Below are 20068 nucleotides of genomic sequence, written 5' to 3'. Positions count from 1 at the left end.
TTGCGCCTACCGTTTCCGAAAGGTGGAAGATCGGGTGTATGTACACCTTTCTCAGCCGGCTCATCACCGCACAGACCCACCTGCATAGTGCGTCTTCCCCGTTTTTCACATCGTTTGAAAGAAAAATCCTCCACGAACGACCGCCTCTGTCGACAACATGGTTTGAACAAAGATGCAGACGAAAATGGCAGAATTATGCTTCAACAGCGGCAAACAACGCTCAGAGGTGACGCCCGGAAGTCCAGCGGGACAACTATCAACTTTCTGAGTGATTCACCATGGCTTCGAGAACACCAGGCGCTTAGCTGATACACGCTTCTCAAAGCGAACGTGTGTAGAACCTGTTTTCCGCTGTGCAACAGAGGGCGAGAGTAGAAGCGCATTCTCTCTACCGACAGACACTCTTGGTCGGAGCAGTGGAAAGAAATGCGTGTTCACGTCATCTTGCAGGCAACTTCGGTGAGGTGCATTTCGTGCGTAAGACCCTGGAAGCATAGGAGAACACTGAAGTCGACCAACAGAGGAAGGCGTTGTTTTGCTTGATCAAGGAACAGCGGCAATGCTCGAAGCTGGGACGGGATTCGTTTCGTGCCTGGAGACGCGCACTTGGTGTTCAATTGAGGGCCTATAACGTGTGCGTTGATACCTCCCATACGCCACTCACGCGCCGCCACGGAAAGACTGAAGAGTGCACAGGTTGCCAAACGGTTATCTACGGCTTCAGCTTCGTCCTCTCTCTTGTACCCCCACCCGCGTACTAAGTTGTCTGTGTCTCGACCACACGCACCGGCTTAGCGACTAGACTGTTTCTGCCAATTTGCTCAGAGTCAATGCCGACTCTTGTGAAGAGCGGAAGACGCGGACAGGCTGTTGGACGCTTGTTTTCGAGGCCACCACCCAAGCGGCTTTCAGTATCGATTACAAGGAGAGCTCTGTATATAGCAATACGAGTTTAATAAGAGACATTTCAGACCATCCATCGGGTGCGAGGACCTCTGGATTGCTAGCCTGTCGTGGTTCAGTTAAACGAACTTCTCCACTTGCACGGAAGACACCGAAGACGCCTGTCCATGCGTTCTTCAGTTGCTGGTTCCTTTTCTGCCTTTTGCGTTCCTAGTTCCCGTCGTCTCACCCCTGCACAGAAACACAGCCTCTTGTCGTGTTCGCTCTTTGCCACGGAGGCCCTCACGGCCCGGACTCATCACTGCTGAAAAAAGCACCGCAGACTCATCTCAGTACCATTGAGTCTGTATGCTCTCGCCCTCGAACGCTTTGTTCCTCCGCCGAAAACCTTGTCTCTCCTAAAGCAGGGCGCGTCTTCCTGCTCCGAATGTTTTCTTCCCCGCTTCCACGCATGCCGAGGCACTGCGGAGAGAGGTCGCCGCTCCAGGCCTCTCTGTCTACCCGTCAAAGAGGTCGAAATGGACGGCAAAAGGCTCATCGTCTTCCTCTTCTTCTCTGCCTAATCCGCCAAGCGCTGGGCTTTCCTGGTCCTCGCGGCCGTCGCGCTTCCTGCCTGCCGCTCGCCTCGTCGGCGTGGCGGTCGAACTCGGCCCGTCTCCAAAGAGCAGCCGGTAACACGCAGAACAGAGGTACGTGGGGTTGTGAAGCGCACAGAGGAAGCTGTTGACGACGCCTCTGGAAGCAAGGCTTTGCTCGCACGCGTGACACACAACCGTCTTCCCGGCAGGCTTGTAGGTTCTCACTGGATACGCTGCAGTGTACGTACAGTCGCGTCGCGGGTCAAATTGCCGGAAGTTCCAAAACACCACGCGGTGCTCGCACGTGCCTTGGTGCAGGAAGCACGCGGGTGAGCGCAGAGGCAGCACGAGGTCGCCCAGAACCGCTTCGTCTTGGGGAATGATCACAACGTCTTCTTCTTCGAGCACCATCTCCTCGTCGCTGTCTTCGACCGACAAATGGTCGCCGCGTGCCTCGCCTCCGGGCCAAAACTCTCTGGTCCTGTCTCCATCTCCCTCCCTCGCCTCTGAATCACCTAGATCTCTTCCAGGTGTCCACCGGCGTCGCCCCCCGGCCCCTGTGCCTCCGTCGACTTCTTCCGGCCAGCCCGCGCACCATCCGCCGTCCTCTCTCTCTCGAAATCCTCCCTCTTCTTCACTGCCCCGCACGCTGCGTCTGTTTCGTCGCTTCTCTTCCTGCCTTCGAGGAAAACCGTCCAGGCGCTTCACAGGCGGCACTGCGACGATCCATACCTCCCTCTCTTTCGCTACCCCCCTCTCTCTGTCCATCACCCTCTCCACCCTTCTCTCCAGAATGCGTCCTCTCCGTTCCACTCTCGCTTGGCGTCGGCGACTCCGCTCCGCTTCCTTCCTCCTCTCTCCCACTTCGTCTCTTGCTGTTCCTTCTTTCCCGTCGTCGCGGCTTCGAAAAAAGATCCGTTCCTTCACGGCGAGTTTTCCCGTGTCTCGCAGGTGGTCGGCGAGCATTTCCGCGTACTCGGTTTCACTCGCCGCGCACTGTGTGTCTGGATACAACACGCCGTCAATCAAGAAACAACTCGCCGGGAAGAGCGGGACGCCCGGCTCCGCCTCGCCCTCGCAGCAGCCCAGCAGCGCCCGACGAAGGTGCAGGAGCGTCTGGGACGCGAGCAGGTCGAAGGAGGCGAGCTTCGCGCCGCGACTCGCGTGGTAGAAAGACACCGAAAGGATCACCTCGCTAGGAGCGACAAACTCACTCGAGTCACACGCCGCGGGCGGCGCCACTGGACCGGACTCCCGCACGCCAGAGGAAACAGGGGACGAAGAAGACCCACAGACAGGCGACCTGGAGACAGAGGCAGCGTGGCGACTCGGATGGGTTTGATGAGCAGTTTCCGAGCCGAGTGCCGCGATTCCCAGGGAGTCGGCAGGACAGGCGCTGGGGTGTTCTCCCGAGGCCGCCGGCCTCCGGCGCTCCTGAGTCTTCTTCTGGTGTGCGCGTTGCTGGAGGGTGTGTTGATTCAAGGCAAAGTTGTGGAGATCCACCTGCCGACTGAAACGTGAGCGAAAGAGGTCCTGGACATTGCGAAACGAGGCCAAGGCGACGGCGTCGCGGAAAGCAACCCACAGATTGCCTTCGCTGTACGGACACAGCGGGGGGAGCGGCGGCCAGGCCACGCGACAGGAAAAGCGGTTGAAGCGCCGCGCGCGACTGTGTCGTAGCGCCTCCTCCAAACTCCTCCGCACCGAGGCGTCGAGCGTCTCGGGCCAGTCGCCGAGCTCCCGCGCCACGCTCCACGCCACCGCCTCCTCTATCGAAGGCACCCTCACTCCCGCACTCAAGAAAAACGCGAAATACCCGGACAAACACGAATCAAAAGAGGAAGGAGATAAAGAGGAAGAAGTTACGCACGAGGAAGAAGAGGAAGAAGTTACGCAAGAGGAGGGGGATGACGAGGAATGACTAGAAGCGGCGGAAGGCGATCGGCGGTGTGTTTGATTTGCGCGGGGACCTGTCTCCTCGCTGGCGACGCTCTGTCCCGGGGCCCTCCTCGCGTCTCGGTCTTCTCTGCCGTCTCTGCCTTGTGTTTCTTCTGCTCGGCGTTCGCCTCGCTCAGTCGAGAGCTTCTTGGCGAAGGAAATGAACTTGTTCAGGCGCAAGGGGAGAGGCTGGGGGGGCGGCGGGACGGCGAGCTCCGCGATGGCGTGTGCGATTTTGCCTGCGCGTTCCCGAAACGTCGCCGGCGAGAGAAACGCGGCAGCAAACGGAGCAGGGGCGAAAGCCAGGTACTCGTCCTGGAGGTCGGCGGGCACTAGGGACTCCTCGGCGCCGCCGCGATTAGAGGCCAGCGCACCTTTTGCCTGCGGCGACGCAGAGGCGGCCTGAAGGGAAACGAGAAGACGCGAAAACGTCCAAGAGATCGAGGAGAAACGCAAGTCGGAAAAGAGAGGGAACCAGTCCGGAACGAAGACAGAGAAGAAGAGCGACGGATGGAGACGGATGCTCGGTGGGGAGCGGGAAACTCAAGGGGAACCCCTCAAGACGATGCAGAGGTGGGAAGAAAGGAAGGAACCGACAGACGGCGAGAGCACATAGAGCGGAAGAACAGAGAAGGAGGAGTCTCCCCTCTTTGGTCGCCATGCGTTTTCATCTTGGCAAATTCCCTCCCCTTTGCCCGAGCCAGCGATCTGCATTGCTCCGCCCCCTTTGCACCTAGTTTCTCTCCTCTCTCTCCTTTCGTTTCTTGCAGCCTCGTTTTCGACTTTCTCTTCTCCCTCTCCCTCTGTCTGCTGAGGCTCTCATCGCAGCGCTCCATCTCTCTGGTGGGTTTGACGCGGACTTGCTCCTTTCTTCTCGCCCGCCAGTCCTCTCTGTCCGTGTCTTGCTCTCCCGCGTTCGTTCTTGGTTCCGCTTTCTTCGCTGCATGTCGCCCATGCGTTTCCGCTATCTCGCATGTACGTCCTGCGCTCTTTCTGACCGCGGGCCGACCCACCTGCCCCTGTCCAAAGTGCAGATGCAGCAGGTGTCTGTACACCTGAGGGTCTCCGCGGAAGAGAGAGGGGAACTGGTCTGCTTCCTGGTCGCCGCCATCTCCCCAGAAGCCTTCCGAGGAGTCGCTAGGCTTGTGCCAGAGAAACTCGGGAGGCGCGCAGAACGGGAGAGGAAACGGAACGCCTTCTTCCAGCTCCTCGAACGAAGAGAGAAGCGGGTCCGCGTCTTCTTCCTCACAGCCTTCGCCAGTCAACCACGCGTGTCTCTCTCTCCCCGTCAGGCTCCTCGATCCGCCCCCGCCCTGTCGCTCTTCGCCTTCGCCACGGTCGGAGGGCGAGGGAGGAGAGCGAGAGAGAAGCCGCCCCGACGCGTTCTGTTCTGAGCACGCGCCGGTGCCGTGCTGAAGGCCTGCGAAGAAGCGCAAGGAGGGCGGAGAAGACGGCAGGAAGAAAGAAAACGAGGGCGGAGGCGGCGGAGGGATGGTCGGAAGAGAAGAGTCGCGCGCGGGGAGACAAGTCGTTCGCTCCGGACCAGACGACGAGGGACAGGAAGACGCGTCGGGGCGAGGAACTTCCGACGACAGTACGGAGGCGGACGAGAAGACCGAAGAGGAAAACTCCAACGAAGGAGAGACATCAGAGGCAGGACGAGAGGCCGAAGAAGAAAACGTAGACGGAGCAAAGGGAGAAGAAGTAGAAGACGGAGAAGCAGAAATGATCGAAGGGACTGTACACGGGGGAAAGGTGGCCGGGGGCAAGGTGGACGGAAAGGGAGAGGAAAAGGAGGTAGGCGCCAAGGAGGGGGATGCAGGAGGTAGAGACGGAGACGACTCTGGCGAAGGGGAGGAAGGCGATTTCCAGGGTTGGAGAGCATCAAAGGTTGAAGGTGGACAGTTGGTGTACAGCGAGGAGGCCTCGAGAGAAGACGCAGAAAAGCCGGGAGGAAGAGAAGACGAAGACCCCAGCACAGGCGAAGGGAAAGGAAGGAACGCGTTTGGATCGGAGAGACGAAAAGACGGGTCTCCACCGGTCCCGCTCGGCCGTGGACTTCCTTCGATGCTCATGGCGAATCCTCACTTTGGTTCATGAGACACAGGAGACACACAAAGGGCGTGCGCGAGTCGAGAGGACGACTCGCCTCACCTTTCTCTCTTCTCTCTCCTCTGTGTCATTTTGTCTCGCTCTCTCGCCTTTTCAGAGGGCACCGGCGGCGCCCTCTGTCCGAAGCAGCCACGCAAAATGACCGCGAAAAACACGTGCCGAGCCAGGGGAAGAAGCTGCCGGCCTCCCCTTTCCGTTCCCGTGCGGCTGTACGTACACCTGGAGACCCCGCAGAAGACCAGAGGTCGAGAGAGCGCGTCGTCGCGCGCACTTCACTGCGTTTTGCCGTGCGTTTTCTACGCCTTCTCGACGTCGACACGAGCCAAGGCCAACGGAACAGACCACGAAAGCGTGTCAGACCCCTCGCGATCTACGGGGCGTTGACTCCTTGAGCGTGGTTTTTCTCATGTGGTCAGCGAACTGTGTATACGGCTCTTCTGCCTCGAAAAACCCAATTTTTTTTCTGTGTTCGGCGTCTAACACAGCGGACGCCTCACTCCGGGTTCGAGGTTTTCCCTCGTGTCTCCAGCATGCGGCCTGTTTCCTGCACGAAGAAAACGCCACAGCACACCTCAAGCAAAACAAGACACAACTCCTTTCGTGCTTTTCTCGCCTGCCTAAAATCTTTCTGCTGCAAATCGGTTTCAGTATCGAGACGACGCGTAAGCAACCTTGCGACTCGCCAACACACCTCGACGCTGGAGCTCGTGGAGCACTTTGCGCGCTGTCCAGAGCGGGAAGCGGAGACCGCCCTTTCTCTGAACATAACCGTGTTTGAAGGCCAAACTCCATTTGCTGTGAACCTTTGTTCTTCATTTTCGCTTCCTCCGAAACTCCTCCTCTCGCCTAATCTTTCGCGCGCTCGCGGTTTGGTCGATGACCCAGCCGCCTTCGAGTGTGTGTCTCGAGGTCCCGCGAGCGTGCCTTCTAAACATGCATGCAGATTCGTGCCCGTATCTGCGATTCGGTTTATATTCGGTATCCTCAAAACTTGCGACGCCGCGCTTTATTAGGCGAGCAGCTACCGTTTGGAGAGAAAAAAATCCTGTAGCTGCTCGCTCGGTCCTTTTTAGTTCGGCTTTTAGAGCGAAAACCCCGGAGTGCCCCGCATGTTTGCTTTTTTTCGACGGGCGAAAGAGGGGAAGAGCGGGGAGACACGGCATCGAGAGAGCGCGGTGTATGTACACCCTGTTTTCTCAACGGGTTCCGCATCTCCTTCCCCGAGTTTGCCGCCTGTTGGCTCTTTTGTTCACTTTCTTTTCGGTTTCTCGCGAGGCGTTGGACAGGGGACTCGAGGCCCGTCAGTTTCGCGCTTTTCCTGTTTCTTTTTTTCTCCAAAATGGCGAAGAAAGCGAAGAAGTCCGGGAGTGAGGGGATTAACTCTCGCCTCCAGCTGGTCATGAAGAGTGGCAAGGTCAACCTCGGGTGCAAGACGGCCATCCACGCGCTCCGCACCGGAAAAGGTGAGGAGAGAGGAGGTCGCAGGAAATCGTCGATTTGGAGGGAACGGAAGCCAGGCAAAAGAGCGAGAAGGAACTACGGAAAAAGAGAGAGGAGGAGAGAGAGAGAAAGGAAGGGAGAAGACCTCCCAGCGAGGCGCCGCCCTGTGTGGGGGGGGGGCCAGCGGCTGAGCGGAAAACCGCGGCGAGAGGAAAATTTCTGTAAAAAGCGACTCTTCGAAGGAAAAAGGAATTCTCATCTCTTTGTGGATTCCAGCGAACTCCCCTTCTCCGCCGCATCTCCCGTTTTTCCCCCCCCCCCCCCCCCCGTTGCCAGCAACGCCAGCGGGAGGAAAGAGATCGATACCCCTTCCCTCTCGTTCCTTCTCTCTTTCTCGACTTGCTCTAAGTTGTTTCCATTCCTTCGGGGATGCTCTTCACTGTCTGGATATTCCAACATCCTCTCGAAGTTTTCATTGCGAGCTACCCAGCACATACACTACGAGGAAGGCGTGTGACTTCCGTTTCCATGCGCCCTCTTGCGGTGCCGCTCTCTCCGCCTCTCTGGTCATGACTGACGAGGGGGAGAGAAATCTTTTCCTCTGAGACGAGAGTACCGCTTTTCTCTTTCCAGAGAGTGGAGAGAGCAAAGAAGAACAGAGGGAGCACAGTGGCGCCGCTGTTTGGGTCATCGCCGAGGAGTGGAAATCCAGCTCTTTGGGTTTTTCTGCTGGTGTGGATGCTGACGGGAGCGCTGTTGGTCCCCGTGACCTAGAGAGAGACAGAAAGGAAAAGAGAAAGACCGAAAGACAAAGAGAAAGACAGAAAGGAAAGGAGAAAGACAGAAAGGAAAGGAGAAAGACAGAAAGGAAAGGAGAAAGACAGAAAGGAAAAGAGAAAGACAGAAAGGAAAAGAGAAAGACAAAAAGACAAAGATGAGGGAGATGCACCGCGCGAGGCACGCCCCCTTCACGCCTTTTTCGCTCCGCTCCTCTCTCTCTCTATGCGGGGAAAAAACAGTTTGGGCTCTGAATAGGTGAGCCTGCTCGACTCTTGTCTCCCCCTGCGTCTCTCCATCTTCTTCCTGGTTTCTGTCTGTGTCTGCAGCGAAGCTCATCATCATCAGCAACAATTGCCCCGCTCTCCGCAAGTCTGAGATCGAATACTACGCCATGCTCTCCAAGTGCGGTGTGCACCACTACCATGGAGGTGAGTAAATCCTGACCAGCGAAACCGTTCTGATTCGCTTTGCACATATCCCAGCTACTCATGCTTTGTATTCCGCGCGTGAAATTTGCGTTGGAAGTGTCGATTCTCTCGTGCGTTTCAAAATCGGTGACGCAGATGTGCGTCTCTGCCCTCGTCCGGTTTCCCCCCTCCTTTTCTCTCGCCTCCTTTTCGTCTCTCTCTGCGTCTCCGTGTTTGGGGGGGGGGGGGCGGGCGTATGGAAAACTATATAGATACAAGCCATATGTGTGTACTATCAATCTGCATGCATAGATAAATATCTATATCTGTAAATAAAAGACCCAGGATCCAGAGGAGTGTCTCGTGAACGGTTGTTCTCTTCAGAGGTGTGCGTCGCCTTCATGCTTCCACATATATATATATATATATATATATAGATAGATAGATAGATAGATAGATAGATAGATAGATATATCCCTGTACACTGTCTAAGTGTGTATCTCCGGTGAGAGAGAGCGGAATGTGAGTGGGGATTCCAGGTGCGTTGTATGTTTCTCGGGTTTGCGAAGTTACTTTCGCGCGTAGATGTGTGCGTTCTTTTCAGACAACAACGAGCTCGGCACTGCGTGCGGCAAGCTCTTCCGTGTGAGTTGCCTCGCTGTCACGGACCCCGGTGACTCCGACATCATCCGTTCTGTCGAGTAAAGAGAGCCTCCTGTCGAGAACTGAAGCACACACTCTTCTCGCGCTTCGCAAGATTCGTGGACGTTTGTGGAAGGGGCTGCGTGTTGAGCTGTGGGCTGGCGTCTCAGTTGTCTTTGATTCCAAAACGAGGGCTAGAGCGTGCGAAAGCGTTTTTTGTGTCGTTTCTCGGCGAAAGTGGAGACTTCGCGAACCGGCTCTTCACCTCTCAAGCTCTCTCGTGTGTTTCTCTGTCGTGAGGACACGAAGCAGCATTGAAGTTTTTCTCTTCTCTTTCTCTGTGCGGGGAGCGTCTCAGCGTCTCTTGCATACAGCCGAGGCCGCGCCGCTCCTCAGATGAGGCGCACAGGGGACAGAAACACGAAAAGAACGCAGAGAAAACGTAGCCGGTAGCGAGAACCCGCAGAAAACACTGGAAACCTTCACCCACCACAAGCTCCGCCACTTGTCACTTGGCGCGTCCCGTCCACATATATCCGCACCGGAGTCTCACTTCCGACCTCGCACATGCCGCAATCTCTCCCGCACAGTAAAACGTAAATCTGTACATATACATGTATCCACCTGAATGGACATAGATAAAAATGCATATCTGATAGATATACGTATTAATCTATCCGCGGTTGCATGATGGATATTTCTACTTTCGCGCCAGTACCAGATGACTGTACGTGGAGGATGGTGAAAGGAGAGTGTGGAGGTGCTTGGTGAGTCGAAGGGCCGTGTCGCCTTTTCTCGTTTTTCTCAAGAGGGATGGAGATTGAGAGATCCAGTTTGACGGAGGCTGAGTGAGGTAAAGCTTAAGAGAGACTGAGAAAAATTATACGTACATACATATGTTTAGACCTGGCGAGAAAAACGTATGCACGTGTCTTCTGGAGGAGTGTCAGAGCCGCTCGAGGGTTGACTTGCGGGGTTGGCTTATCGTTTCCTCCGCTTTCCTTTTCCGCAATGGTGAAAACAGAGAAAGAGTGTCGGATTCGCAGAGACCCAAACTGCGAGGACCAAGAACGGGGAATTTTCCAAGAAAGACGGCCGGCAGACCGCGCACGTCATGCCAGGCAGAAGAGTGAAAAAGGGCGTACAAAGTGTAGAGAGACGCGAGCAGTCGTGACGAAAAAGACGGGAAACGTGTCTTCACGCAGAGAAACGCGGGAACCTCAACAAGACAACTCTTATTTACACTTCACTCTCTGCCCTATCAACATAATATATGTATATGTTTGTACCATTACGTATCTACATCCGTCTTCACTTATATATACACACACGTGTATATATCGGTCTGTTTATATATAAATGTATATTGATTTATGTGCTTGGGAGGAGCGGATGACAAGCGTTCTTGGAGAGATGAGAGGAAGTGGGTTGGGGCGGAGGGGGTTTGTTTCTTCGTTTCGTGAAGGGCGTGTCGACGAAGAGAGAGAAACGGAAGAGCAACGCTGCGCGCGCCTGGCGCTGTAGACCAGAGTTTATCCTCGTGAGTCGCGTCTCTCTCTTTCTTCTCGCCTGCTTGCCTCTGTCTCTTTCTTGACAGTGTGCTCTGCTGTCTCGAGGCGTCCTTCTCCTGCGTCTCCTCTCGTCGCTTTCCCAGCTTCAGCTTCTCCCGTCAACCGGCGCAGCGCCTCCAACACCCGCCGTCTCAAGAAAGGTGCCTGCGAGAACAGAGCGGCAAACCACTTGCAGCGGCGGTGCAAACCCGTAACCCGTAGAAATGGGCTCGCATGCAAAGCAGTGCTGCTCAGAGCTGCTCATGTGGATATCGTTTCCTAGCGACACGCCACAAACGTGTAGTTATGGATGAGATACCTATATGCTTATACATTTGTATCCTTTATAGGTGTACGATGTGTATCTTTCGTGTCTGTGGTTTTTCCTTTTCCTCTGACTGCTGGCGAGACCCGCCCAGAAAGGTCGACAGAGAGCATAAAAGAGACAGCGTGCGGGAAGCCAGCAACGTGTGTCTCTTTCTCTGTGTTTCCCTCCTTTTCCAAAGGTTTTTCGCGAATGCGCTCACTTGAACGCCGAGACCTGTAAGATCTTCCTCGCGCAGCTCCAGGAGACCCAAGCCGTCGAGCCCGCACGCCTCGCCAGCTGCGGCGAGGCCAGGGACGAGGAGGGACTGGAGAAAGAGAGACACTTCGGAGACACCCCACACCGCAGGGGACAGTCTCTGCATTAGCACGGCATCCGCCAAATCGTGGGCAGTCACCGAAGGCGAGGGCGACGAAGAACTGGAAGCGCCAGGAGAGGGAGACGGCGAGGAAGAGCGAGAAGACGCGGGCGTTCCACGCGTTTCGACTTCTCTAGCCGGTCGCCGCTTGAGAGCTTGAAGAGTAAAACGGTACGCGAGCGCAGGGTCTAATCCTCCTACGCGGCACGAACCTCGCAGGCGGAGACGGCCCGTCTCTGGCGCGCGATCGAGAGCCACGGCCACCGGCTGAGAGACAAAAAACGCCGGAAATGCGAAACGAGCGACGCGTCCACACGTGAACGTATCCAATAACAGACACGCCTGCCTCTGTATGTAAACATGCACAGTATCATCTACACATGATGGCATACAGGTATATGCACGGATACACAACTACAGGGACATCGCCACATGCATATAGCCACATGTTCATTCATAGATAGATACACTTCTATCTGCGAAAGTTTAGAGTTGTTCTGTGTGTGGCTCTGCGTCGACGGGTCGAGAGTTTGCAAAGATGTGTTGTTCCGAGACGGGTTTTCTCCCGCTCGGCGTCTGTTTTTCGTCTCGCGCGTCTCTCTCGTGGTTGGAGCGACCGTTGGGTTGGGCCTTCTGAGTCCCTCCTGTCTTCGTGCTGCCTGGCGTGCTGCTCTCCTCCTCGCTCTGAGACATTTTTGACAGAGACACACAAACGCGACAAAACGAGCGACTCACCAGGCACTGAACCCCGCTGGCCGCGACAGCGTTTCTGTCCGCCGGTTCCTCTTTCCCTCCACTTTCCCGCGCCCTTGACGGAGCCCAAGGCGAGGCGGAAGAAGAGCGCATCGAAGTCGCCTCCTCGGACTCGCGCTGCTCCTCCGCTCTCTGCCGGCCGTCCTTCTCTGCGTCCGCACGAGGCGCTGCTGCGCACTTGGCAGTTGCGCCTTCTCTCGAGTCTTCTGTCCCTTCCTTCGTCTTCACAGATCGGAGAGGAAAGTACTGAAGCTGGAAGTTCAGCCTCCCCTCCGCGAACGCGGCGGCGACTCGGCGAGAGGGCCTGACCTCGAACGACGGAGAGACGGAACTCGGCGCAATCGCCGTGAGGTGCAAGTACACCCCAGAGTCTTCGCTCCGGATGGCGACGGAGATCGAGGCCGATCCGTTTGAATGAGGATACGCGGCAGCAGGCAGACCGCCAGAATAGAGACACGCATCCGGCGCGTGCATTTCCGTCCTTCGCAACTCGGAGGACGGTCTTTGCTTTTTCACGCGCTCCGAAAACAGCTGCCGAAGACGATCGCCGCTGCAATCGTCTTCTGAAGACTCCTCCGCGACCGACCTACGGCGCTTTCTCGCAGTGCAGGTTCTCTCGAGGCTCGCCTCCTCGGAAGAAGAGGAAACGCTCCTTCGCGCTCGCCTCTGCGCTGCATGCGAGTCTGCATGTGAGACTGCTCGCAGGCTCCTACCGTCTTCCCTGCGGTCGCTGGCGGTGTCTGTTCTCTCACTTCTCTCTCCAAGCCTGTCTCGCCCGTCGCAGCCGACCTCGCCGTCCTCGCCCTCAGCGGAAGTTTGCCGGCGGGGATTTTCGACGCGCACGAGGTTGTTCGCGCCAAAGATCGAGCGACTGTCTCCGCGCCCTTCCTCTCTCTGCCTGTCGCGGCTCTCTGACGAAGCGGCGCCTGCGCGCGGCGGAAGCGGCGGAATGGCGAAGTGTCTCTGCACGCCGCCCTGCGAGGACACATTTCTGCGCGAGACACCTGCGCCGCCTGCGTCTGCCGACGTTGCACCCGAGACTGCTGCCGAGACCGCGAGACGAATTCTTCTTCTCCTCTCCTCCGCGTCTTCACGCTCAGCCGCCTCGCGGCCGCGGCCACCCGCCTCTCTGCTCGCCCCCCCACTACTCGCAGAAGAACCCGGGGGGGAAGAAGAAGAGGAAGAAGAGGAAGACGCGCTCGATTGTTCTTCTGGACGACGAAAGATTCGAGGCCAGCCTCCGAGGGTCGGGACTTCTCGCTCTCTTCGTCCCGCCGCGCACGGTGTCTCTCCCTGTCTCCGGCTCGAGACAGCTGGGGAAGTGGAAGAGGAAGGAGGCACGTTGGATCGTCTGCCTTCGCTAGGCTGTTCATTTGGGGACTCCTCATCACTGGACGAGGAGCTGCCACGCAGCAGTCGCCTTCTTCTCGCAGCCCCCGTCAGATTTCTGCCTTCCCTTTCTTCTCTTCCGAAGCCGTCGCGCCTTCTCTCGCCGACTCTCTCTTTCTCGTCGCTCTCTGTCTCAGTCGTACTGCCACTTTTTTCGGCGGAAGACCCGTCGCTCGAACCGTCGCCGCTCTCGTCACTGGAGGAGCTCGAGGAATCTCCACTTCCTGCACCGTTTCCAAGCATCGCTCGCTCTCCTCTCTCCCCACCTCTGCGGCTAAACCTGTCAGTCCCCCCTCCTCCCTCCTGTTCCCCTTTGCCATCTTCCTCTTCTTCTTCCTCTTCTTCGTCTTCTTCCTCTTCGCCGTCTTCTTCCTCTTCGCCGTCTTCTTCCTCTTCGCCGTCTTCTTTCTCTTCGCCATCTTCTTTCTCTTCGCCATCTTCTTCGTCTGTGGCTCTGTCGCCTGTTTCCGCGTCGTAGTCGCCCTCTTCGTAGAAGAGGAGGTGAGGCACAAGGAGAGACTGCAGTTCGCGGAACAGGTCCACCTGTTCTCTGCCTGCAAACAGGCGTTTCAACCGCTCGTCGCAGAAGACGGTTTTCCCGTCGCCGCCGCGTCGCAGGTTCTGCGCCTTGGCGTACTTCCAAATGCACTGCGTGACTTGCGGGCGAGACATGCGGAGCTCGCCCCCCACCTCCCGCTTCTCCGGGCAGACTGCTAAGACAATTTCCTGCAGCAACGGGGAGACGCGAACCTCGCGAAGCAGCGTGGCTCTGCCTGCGGCGCGCTGGGCCGCCGTCGTTCGCCGCCGCCGAGAAGTTTTCCCTTTCCTTCTCCGCTTCCGCCCCGCCTTGGGGCGTTTCCCCGCGCCAGACTGCGACGGCCTCGCGGCGCTCTTCTTGCACGCGGAATCTCCACTGGCCTTTCCCGAAAGCTTCTGTGCCTCGCGAATCCGCTGCAGCGCCGCCTGCTTATCTGCTCGACACGTCCACGCCGTTGTCTTTGAAGAAGAGGAAGAAGAGGGCGGGGATTTGATGGGTTTTGTGAGTTTCGATTCGGATTTGAGGCGGGAGACAAGAGAAGAAGAGACGGAGGGTTTGGACTCGCTCTTCTTAACAGGGAGAGTGGAAGGCGTCGAGCCTCCCCGGGGCGTGCTCCACGGCTGCCACCCTGAGGCTTTCTGGCTCCGGCCTTTTTCCTCCTTCATTTTGCCGTCCACAGGTGTTTCCGCGTCTTCTCCAGAGAGCGAAAGACGCCGCACGCCAAAGAGAATCCTCGGCGCGGGCCGTGCACCGCTCCCGGAGATTCTTGCAGCGCAAACGCAAACAGGGAAGATACGAAAGGAGCAAGCTGGGTCTGGAAAAACTGTGGCGGATTAAGTTTTCGATTTTGTTCTGGCGATGCTTCTCAGGAAGAGAATCCTGGCGAAGAAGTACACGGGGAAAACCCGCCGTTTGCCAGCTCCGCGAAACACGCGCTCTGTTCACCTGGTTTCCAATACACAGAGCGTTTCGGTCTCTCTCTGTCTCGCGCTTCCCCCTTCTGTCCTCTCCAGAGATCTCTGTCCTCTCGATCCAGCTCCGGTTCTCCGCCGTTGCCTCTCTACCCTTCCCGTCAGTCTCTCTCTCTTCCAAGAAACGGCTCGTTCCTTTGGCGCCGCCCTCGAGAAGAAGACACCTATCCCCGTCCCCAAAAAAGGGGGCGATAAACAGTGAAAAGAGCACGCGACAGATCGTTATTCGAGTCCCGCAGAAAACGTACATGCAGGTGTATCTACACCGTGCCAACGGTCCGGTGCCCCAGCCTGCCTCCCTCGCGAGAGGAAACACGGCAAGAAAAGAAAACAAGCGACGGTTTAAAACGCGAAGTGAGAACAGTCTGCCTCCAGAATGCACAGAAATACGGAAACTGATACAGTGTAACGACCATTTACACGTGGAAGAAAAACAGAGACAGGAGCTTTTCTTCTGGGCGCAAACACGCACGCGCGCGGCACACAGTCCACGTGTGACCTGTCCCTCCTTTCTGCATCTTTCCTGTGTAGGCTGTTTCTTTCGCGTCCCTTTTTTCTCCTTTCGTCTCTGGAACTTTCGCTCTCTTCATCTGGCGCCGGCGTGTGCGACTTCCTCTCGTTGGTTTCTTCGACTGGCAAGGAACCCGCGGGTTGCGTCTCTCTCTGCATGCGGCAGATGCGCCGCTGGGTGTCTCCCGCCGCTTTTCCTCTCTCTGCTCTGTCTCTCTGCTCGGTCTCTCGCCTCCTTCTCTCGTGTTCTGCCTCTGTCCGCCTTCTCTACCTCTCTCTCCGACCCGACTGTATTCCTCGCGAGGCTCTGTACGTCGCGAGCGGTGGAGTCTCGGGAGGATTTCCCGTGAAAACAGGGGGGAGCCCGCCAGCATGCGTCGAGAGCAGGGATCAGAGCGTTTTTTCCGCCCTCTGTGAGACGCCACACAAAACTCCGCCTCTTCTCTCATTCTGCGGAGACTCGGCTTCTTCGCCTCTCCAGCGCTTTTCCGTCGCTTCGCCTCTTGTGTGTTCTCCAAGGGTGTTCTCAGCCACTCGCTGCGACGCGAGCAACTCTCGAGTTCCAAGACCCCTCCCCCGTCTTCGTTTTCTCCTCTTCTTCGGTTCCCTTTCTTCTCCCCTTTCTTCTCCCCTTTCCTCTCCCCTTTCTTCTCCCTGCTTTCCGTCGTTCGTTCCTTTTCCCTTTCTCAGTTCTTCATCTGCGCTCCGTCTTGCGCTCTTCTCGCCGCACCTTTCCCAGCATGCAGCCGTCGCTGAAGCGCGGCCGACAGCAGCTGCAGCGGGGAGCCGAGAGTGCCTCATCGGCGGACTCTCAGGCTCTGCTGCAGCGCCTCGGCTCGTCTAAGAACATCAACGCTCTCTACAACCAGGTTATCGAAGGTACGATAGGGCGCAACTGGGGTAGAAGCCTGCTGTCAGTGGCAAGCTCTCGAAATCTCTGCCTGGTCTGTCTCTCTGTGCAGCGGGCCTTTCGTTCACGCCATTGCTCGCCTGTCCCTCTCTCGCTTCGCCGCGTCTTGAGATCCTGTCCCAAGAGGAACCGTCCGCGGAACACCCTTTCACGCGCTTTCTCCAAGACCCTGTTCTTTGCTTCCCTCCGTCGCAGCGACTTCCCTGTCTCTCCTCGCTTGCTTCACTCTCCGTTCTCATGTGCTTCCTGGCGTCTTCGATTCTCGCCCCATGGTCGTCCTTTCCCCTTTCCATGCATGCACGGCCTCGGGCTGGACCCTTTGTTGTTCCCGTCCTGCCGCGCTCCCTCGTGTCTGCTGCATGCAGCGACAATTGAGCGCTGCACTCAGTTCCAGAGTGCCAAAGTGATGGAGGCGATTGAGCGAGTAAGACGAGAGCGGCCCGCCTGCGCTGCTCCTCTCGACAGGGCGCACCCCATCTGGGCGGTTATCGAGTAGCCGCTGCACACGCTGACGATACATTTCTTACGCGTAGCGGTTCAGAACGCGTGCCTTTTCTGTGAGGCGTCGATCGAATCCAGATGCGCAGACTCGCCGCGGATCTCGCCCCCACTGTGCCGCAGGGGCGCGCTGCGGATCTCCCGCCTTTGCCAACTGCTTCCGAGGCTTCGTCTTTTTTTAGAGGCAGCAGACGGAGCGGGGCTGCTCGCGCGCGTCGGCGCGGAGAACGCTCACGGCGACACAGAGGAAGGATTGTCTCGATTTTTTTGTGCAGCAATGGCGGCTCGCGCTGCAGCGACGAACTGCTGAACTGCGGCGGGCTGTTCCCGCCTCTTCAGGCGCAGGGAGTGAGGCGAGCGGCAACGCCGGCAAAGGCGCAGCTGTCACGGTGAGAACTAATCTCTTCGATGGGGGCCTCTGGGCACTTTAGCGCGACCGGGGCGATTGCCGCGATCCGAAGAAGATGCGGCGGTGCAGGAGCGTTTTTTTCGGGTCTCCTGCATGCGCGTTTCCGTTCCCTGACACCCGAAGATGTCCAGGTCTCTTTGCCTCTGGTGTTCTACGAGGGAAAGGGACTCAAAGTGCGGCGTGGTGTGGCTGTGCCTTCTGCTGTTCAGCAAGGAACAAGCAAGACAAGGACGCCGCCGTCTGCCTCTGCTGCGCCGGCGCTTCCATCAGCGGCGCTTCCACCAGCGGCGCTTCCATCAGCGGCGCAGTCTGGAATGTCGCCGGTCCCCACTCGAGAAGCCAAGGGCCCGGCCGCTTCGAGAGGCGGCGCGCTGGAAGGAGAGAAAGGTCGAAGCGGAAGCGACGAATCTGCCAACGCGAGCGTGCCGTGCGTCGCTGCCGGGAACAAAGAGAGTCTCGAGGACGGCGCAGGATCTGCAGAAGCTGCAGCTGATGACGACGATGATTTCGCCGATGCCGACGTCGACGAAGCTGAGACAGTCGGCGGACCAACGCCGGGACCCTACCTGGGTTCAGGCAGCGACAGCCAGAACGACGGGGCCGCGCTCGCAAAAAGCGCTTCCCAAGAGCTCGGCCAGCAGGCGAAGGAAGCAGCGACGACCGCTGGAGTGGCAGGTGAGCGCTTCAGGGCCACGCAGAGCGTAGAGGCTGCCCCTCGTGAAACCACAAGCGATGGGGCGCTCGAGGTCAGGCTACATCGCTTGGGGTTGTGCGGGAAACAGGCCGTACCGCCACGTCAAGATCAGCGAATTCACTGTGGTTGCGTCTCTCTAAGGCTACCGTTACAACATGTAATATTGCCCAGAACCATGCGAGCGTCAGTAACCAGACGAGAAATGTGACAGAGTGTGTGGGTGCGCGAAGCAAGCCTGTGAGATCAGATCCGTAGTGCCTCGCAGCTGCGAACTGCTCTTCGGTTCCCTGGGATTGCTGTTTGCTGTGAATGTCGTCCGTGTTTTCGTGCGTTTCCTGATTCGCTTTAGCAGGTGGCGCTGACGCAAACTGCCATACACGTACCGAGCTCGAGGAAAGAGAAGAGCAGCTCGACGATGTCTCAGATCTAGATGATCAGGAGCCCACGGCCACGGATGGCATCTATGCACTGTACGAGAAGGTACGCTCTGCAACCTGCCTAAACCTCGGCTTTTAATTCGTCGCTTTCTGCTGCAGCCGAAGCGTGGTTCTCGCACGGGCTCCCAGAGGCACGTGCCAGGTCTTTCTTCATTACGTACCGTGCCCAAGCTAGAGCATCGCATTCGTGGCCATCTGCTCTCGAACGCAAGGCGGAGCCTATTTCTGCACACTACCATTGCAAAGACATGCTTTCTGTGTGAACGACGTATCCGCAGGTGGAGCGATGTGGTTCAAGCGGAAAGAAAACGACTAACTGGAGGGTAACGCTCCGACATGGCATTATACGGGTAAGCGAGCGGCTGTACGAATCTTGATTACAGGAGACTAGGTACGAAGGGGCATTCATGGACCTTCAGAATCTTTTCGACTGCGACTACGCAATCGAGCGCTCAACCAGAAATTCAGAACAGATGTGCAGTGTGGCTGCCTTGTTGCTGGCTTGTTGCTGCAGGCGGGCAGGCAAGAAATTGCTTTCGACCGTCTGTACGGCGAGTTGAAGTTTTAGGTGTAAAACGGTTTCTTTCAGAGTGCCACGGCAGCTGAGAATGACCGCCAAATGGCTGTGTATGCGGACCCAAAGCGGTCCCTCATTCCGTTCAGACTTTTCCCGTGAGCCTGAAATCTATTTATTATGTGGAATGATGGTTCACCGACAAAACTCAGCGTCAATAACGAGCTTTGTCGCGGCTCTCCGACACCCGTCAACCTCCAGAGGTTCTGTCGTGAATTCATCAAGGTCAACAGCTCTCGGTAGAAACGGCCAAACGCTTTTGAATCTACTCGGCTTAATCATTACTTTGCAAAGAGCGCATCAGCGTTCAGCGTTTGTTGTGAGCAGCTGTGCCAGCAGACCCTGAGTCCGTACAGCTCTTCTTTTTTGAAAGCAGGTTCTTCACAACGAGAATCCTAGACTCCAAGCCTTTTGCATAGAACGAAGAAGCCAACATTTGTGGAGGAGCATCTCCACTCGAGCAAGCTCACATACCGGACTTCGGGATGCGCTCGTGTCACATGGGCGTGCCCTGTACGGGGCTGAGATGGTGCTGGCTGACAGACCAGCGTGACCAGGAAGCTCTACTGTCGCCCGATGACGTTACTGGTTCGTAAAAATCAAAGCTTGGCTTGCTGACTTGCCACTGATATGTTGTTAGCGCACCCTTAATCTTTCACTTATGGTGATAAAACGATCCCAGCAGTAAAAACATCAACCCGAATAGCTCGACATTCGCTGGAGTGCTAACGGCATTCGAACTTTCCAGAACCCGGAGATGGTTCTGAGGAAACGCGTTCGCGATGTTTTGGCCTCCACATCGTTTTGAAGAGCGAGGATTGACGACTGGCGTGTCAGGTGGTCGAGAGCAAGTTGTATGCCTGTAACCTGTGCCTTCACAATCGGCTTGCAGCTGCTGTTGTTCAAAAGCTGTTTCATCTGCAGGTACAAGCACTGACCAGCCTTCGCCACAGTTTCTATGTGAAGGTCTTACTTGCGCATCAAAGGCGGATAGAGCGGCTGATCGTAGTTGTTCCGTTTCCGTCTGTGCCAGAACGAAATAGTCTATCGCGAGTTGTGAGAACTGTTTGCGGTAGCAGCCTACATTGTCGAAACACTGTGGGTGCAGTTTCCGAACGGCGAAGGTGATAACGTCAAGAGCCATAACCAGGTTGTCTGGGTGCACTTCACGCTTCTTTGCCTGTTCAATACAATCCAAAGCGGTGCAGGCGGCACTGACAACTGTCAAGAGTCAATTGCAAATAAAACCTCAGGCATTTTTTTAGAGCAAGACGATAAGATGACCTACGGATCAAATTCCCAAAACAGGTGTTGCACGCAGTCTCGTCGACGAACGATGTCAAAAGCTCCAT

At 56.8% G+C, this 20068-nt stretch overlaps 5 protein-coding genes across 5 annotated transcripts; 2 read left to right on the top strand and 3 right to left on the bottom strand.

The window, feature by feature from the left end:
* Positions 1-1400: 1400 nt before the first annotated feature.
* On the bottom strand, positions 1401-5494 carry NCLIV_032230 (hypothetical protein; the record flags this gene model as incomplete). Its single annotated transcript, XM_003883419.1, has 2 exons — positions 1401-3821; positions 4433-5494. 2 exons carry the CDS (start codon positions 5492-5494, stop codon positions 1401-1403), a joined length of 3483 nt encoding a protein of 1160 aa, XP_003883468.1.
* A 1376-nt stretch (positions 5495-6870) lies between these two features.
* On the top strand, positions 6871-8863 carry NCLIV_032220 (50S ribosomal protein L30e, related; the record flags this gene model as incomplete). Its single annotated transcript, XM_003883418.1, has 3 exons — positions 6871-6994; positions 8078-8179; positions 8763-8863. 3 exons carry the CDS (start codon positions 6871-6873, stop codon positions 8861-8863), a joined length of 327 nt encoding a protein of 108 aa, XP_003883467.1.
* Positions 8864-10332: 1469 nt separating this feature from the next.
* Positions 10333-14378, bottom strand: NCLIV_032210 (putative SWIB/MDM2 domain-containing protein; the record flags this gene model as incomplete). The annotated part of the gene is made up of 3 exons (XM_003883417.1): positions 10333-10515; positions 10878-11300; positions 11769-14378. 3 exons carry the CDS (start codon positions 14376-14378, stop codon positions 10333-10335), a joined length of 3216 nt encoding a protein of 1071 aa, XP_003883466.1.
* A 1556-nt stretch (positions 14379-15934) lies between these two features.
* NCLIV_032200 (conserved hypothetical protein) lies at positions 15935-18710 on the top strand (the record flags this gene model as incomplete). The annotated part of the gene is made up of 6 exons (XM_003883416.1): positions 15935-16073; positions 16470-16528; positions 16878-16991; positions 17221-17686; positions 18058-18185; positions 18657-18710. 6 exons carry the CDS (start codon positions 15935-15937, stop codon positions 18708-18710), a joined length of 960 nt encoding a protein of 319 aa, XP_003883465.1.
* A 699-nt stretch (positions 18711-19409) lies between these two features.
* On the bottom strand, positions 19410-20068 carry NCLIV_032190 (conserved hypothetical protein; the record flags this gene model as incomplete). Its single annotated transcript, XM_003883415.1, has 4 exons — positions 19410-19634; positions 19690-19740; positions 19801-19937; positions 20005-20068. 4 exons carry the CDS (start codon positions 20066-20068, stop codon positions 19410-19412), a joined length of 477 nt encoding a protein of 158 aa, XP_003883464.1.

Source organism: Neospora caninum, chromosome VIII (assembly GCF_000208865.1).
Source record: "Neospora caninum Liverpool complete genome, chromosome VIII".
Taxonomy (NCBI): domain Eukaryota; phylum Apicomplexa; class Conoidasida; order Eucoccidiorida; family Sarcocystidae; genus Neospora; species Neospora caninum.
Note: the sequence above shows the minus strand (reverse complement) of the source record. Positions and strands in the feature narration are given on the sequence as shown.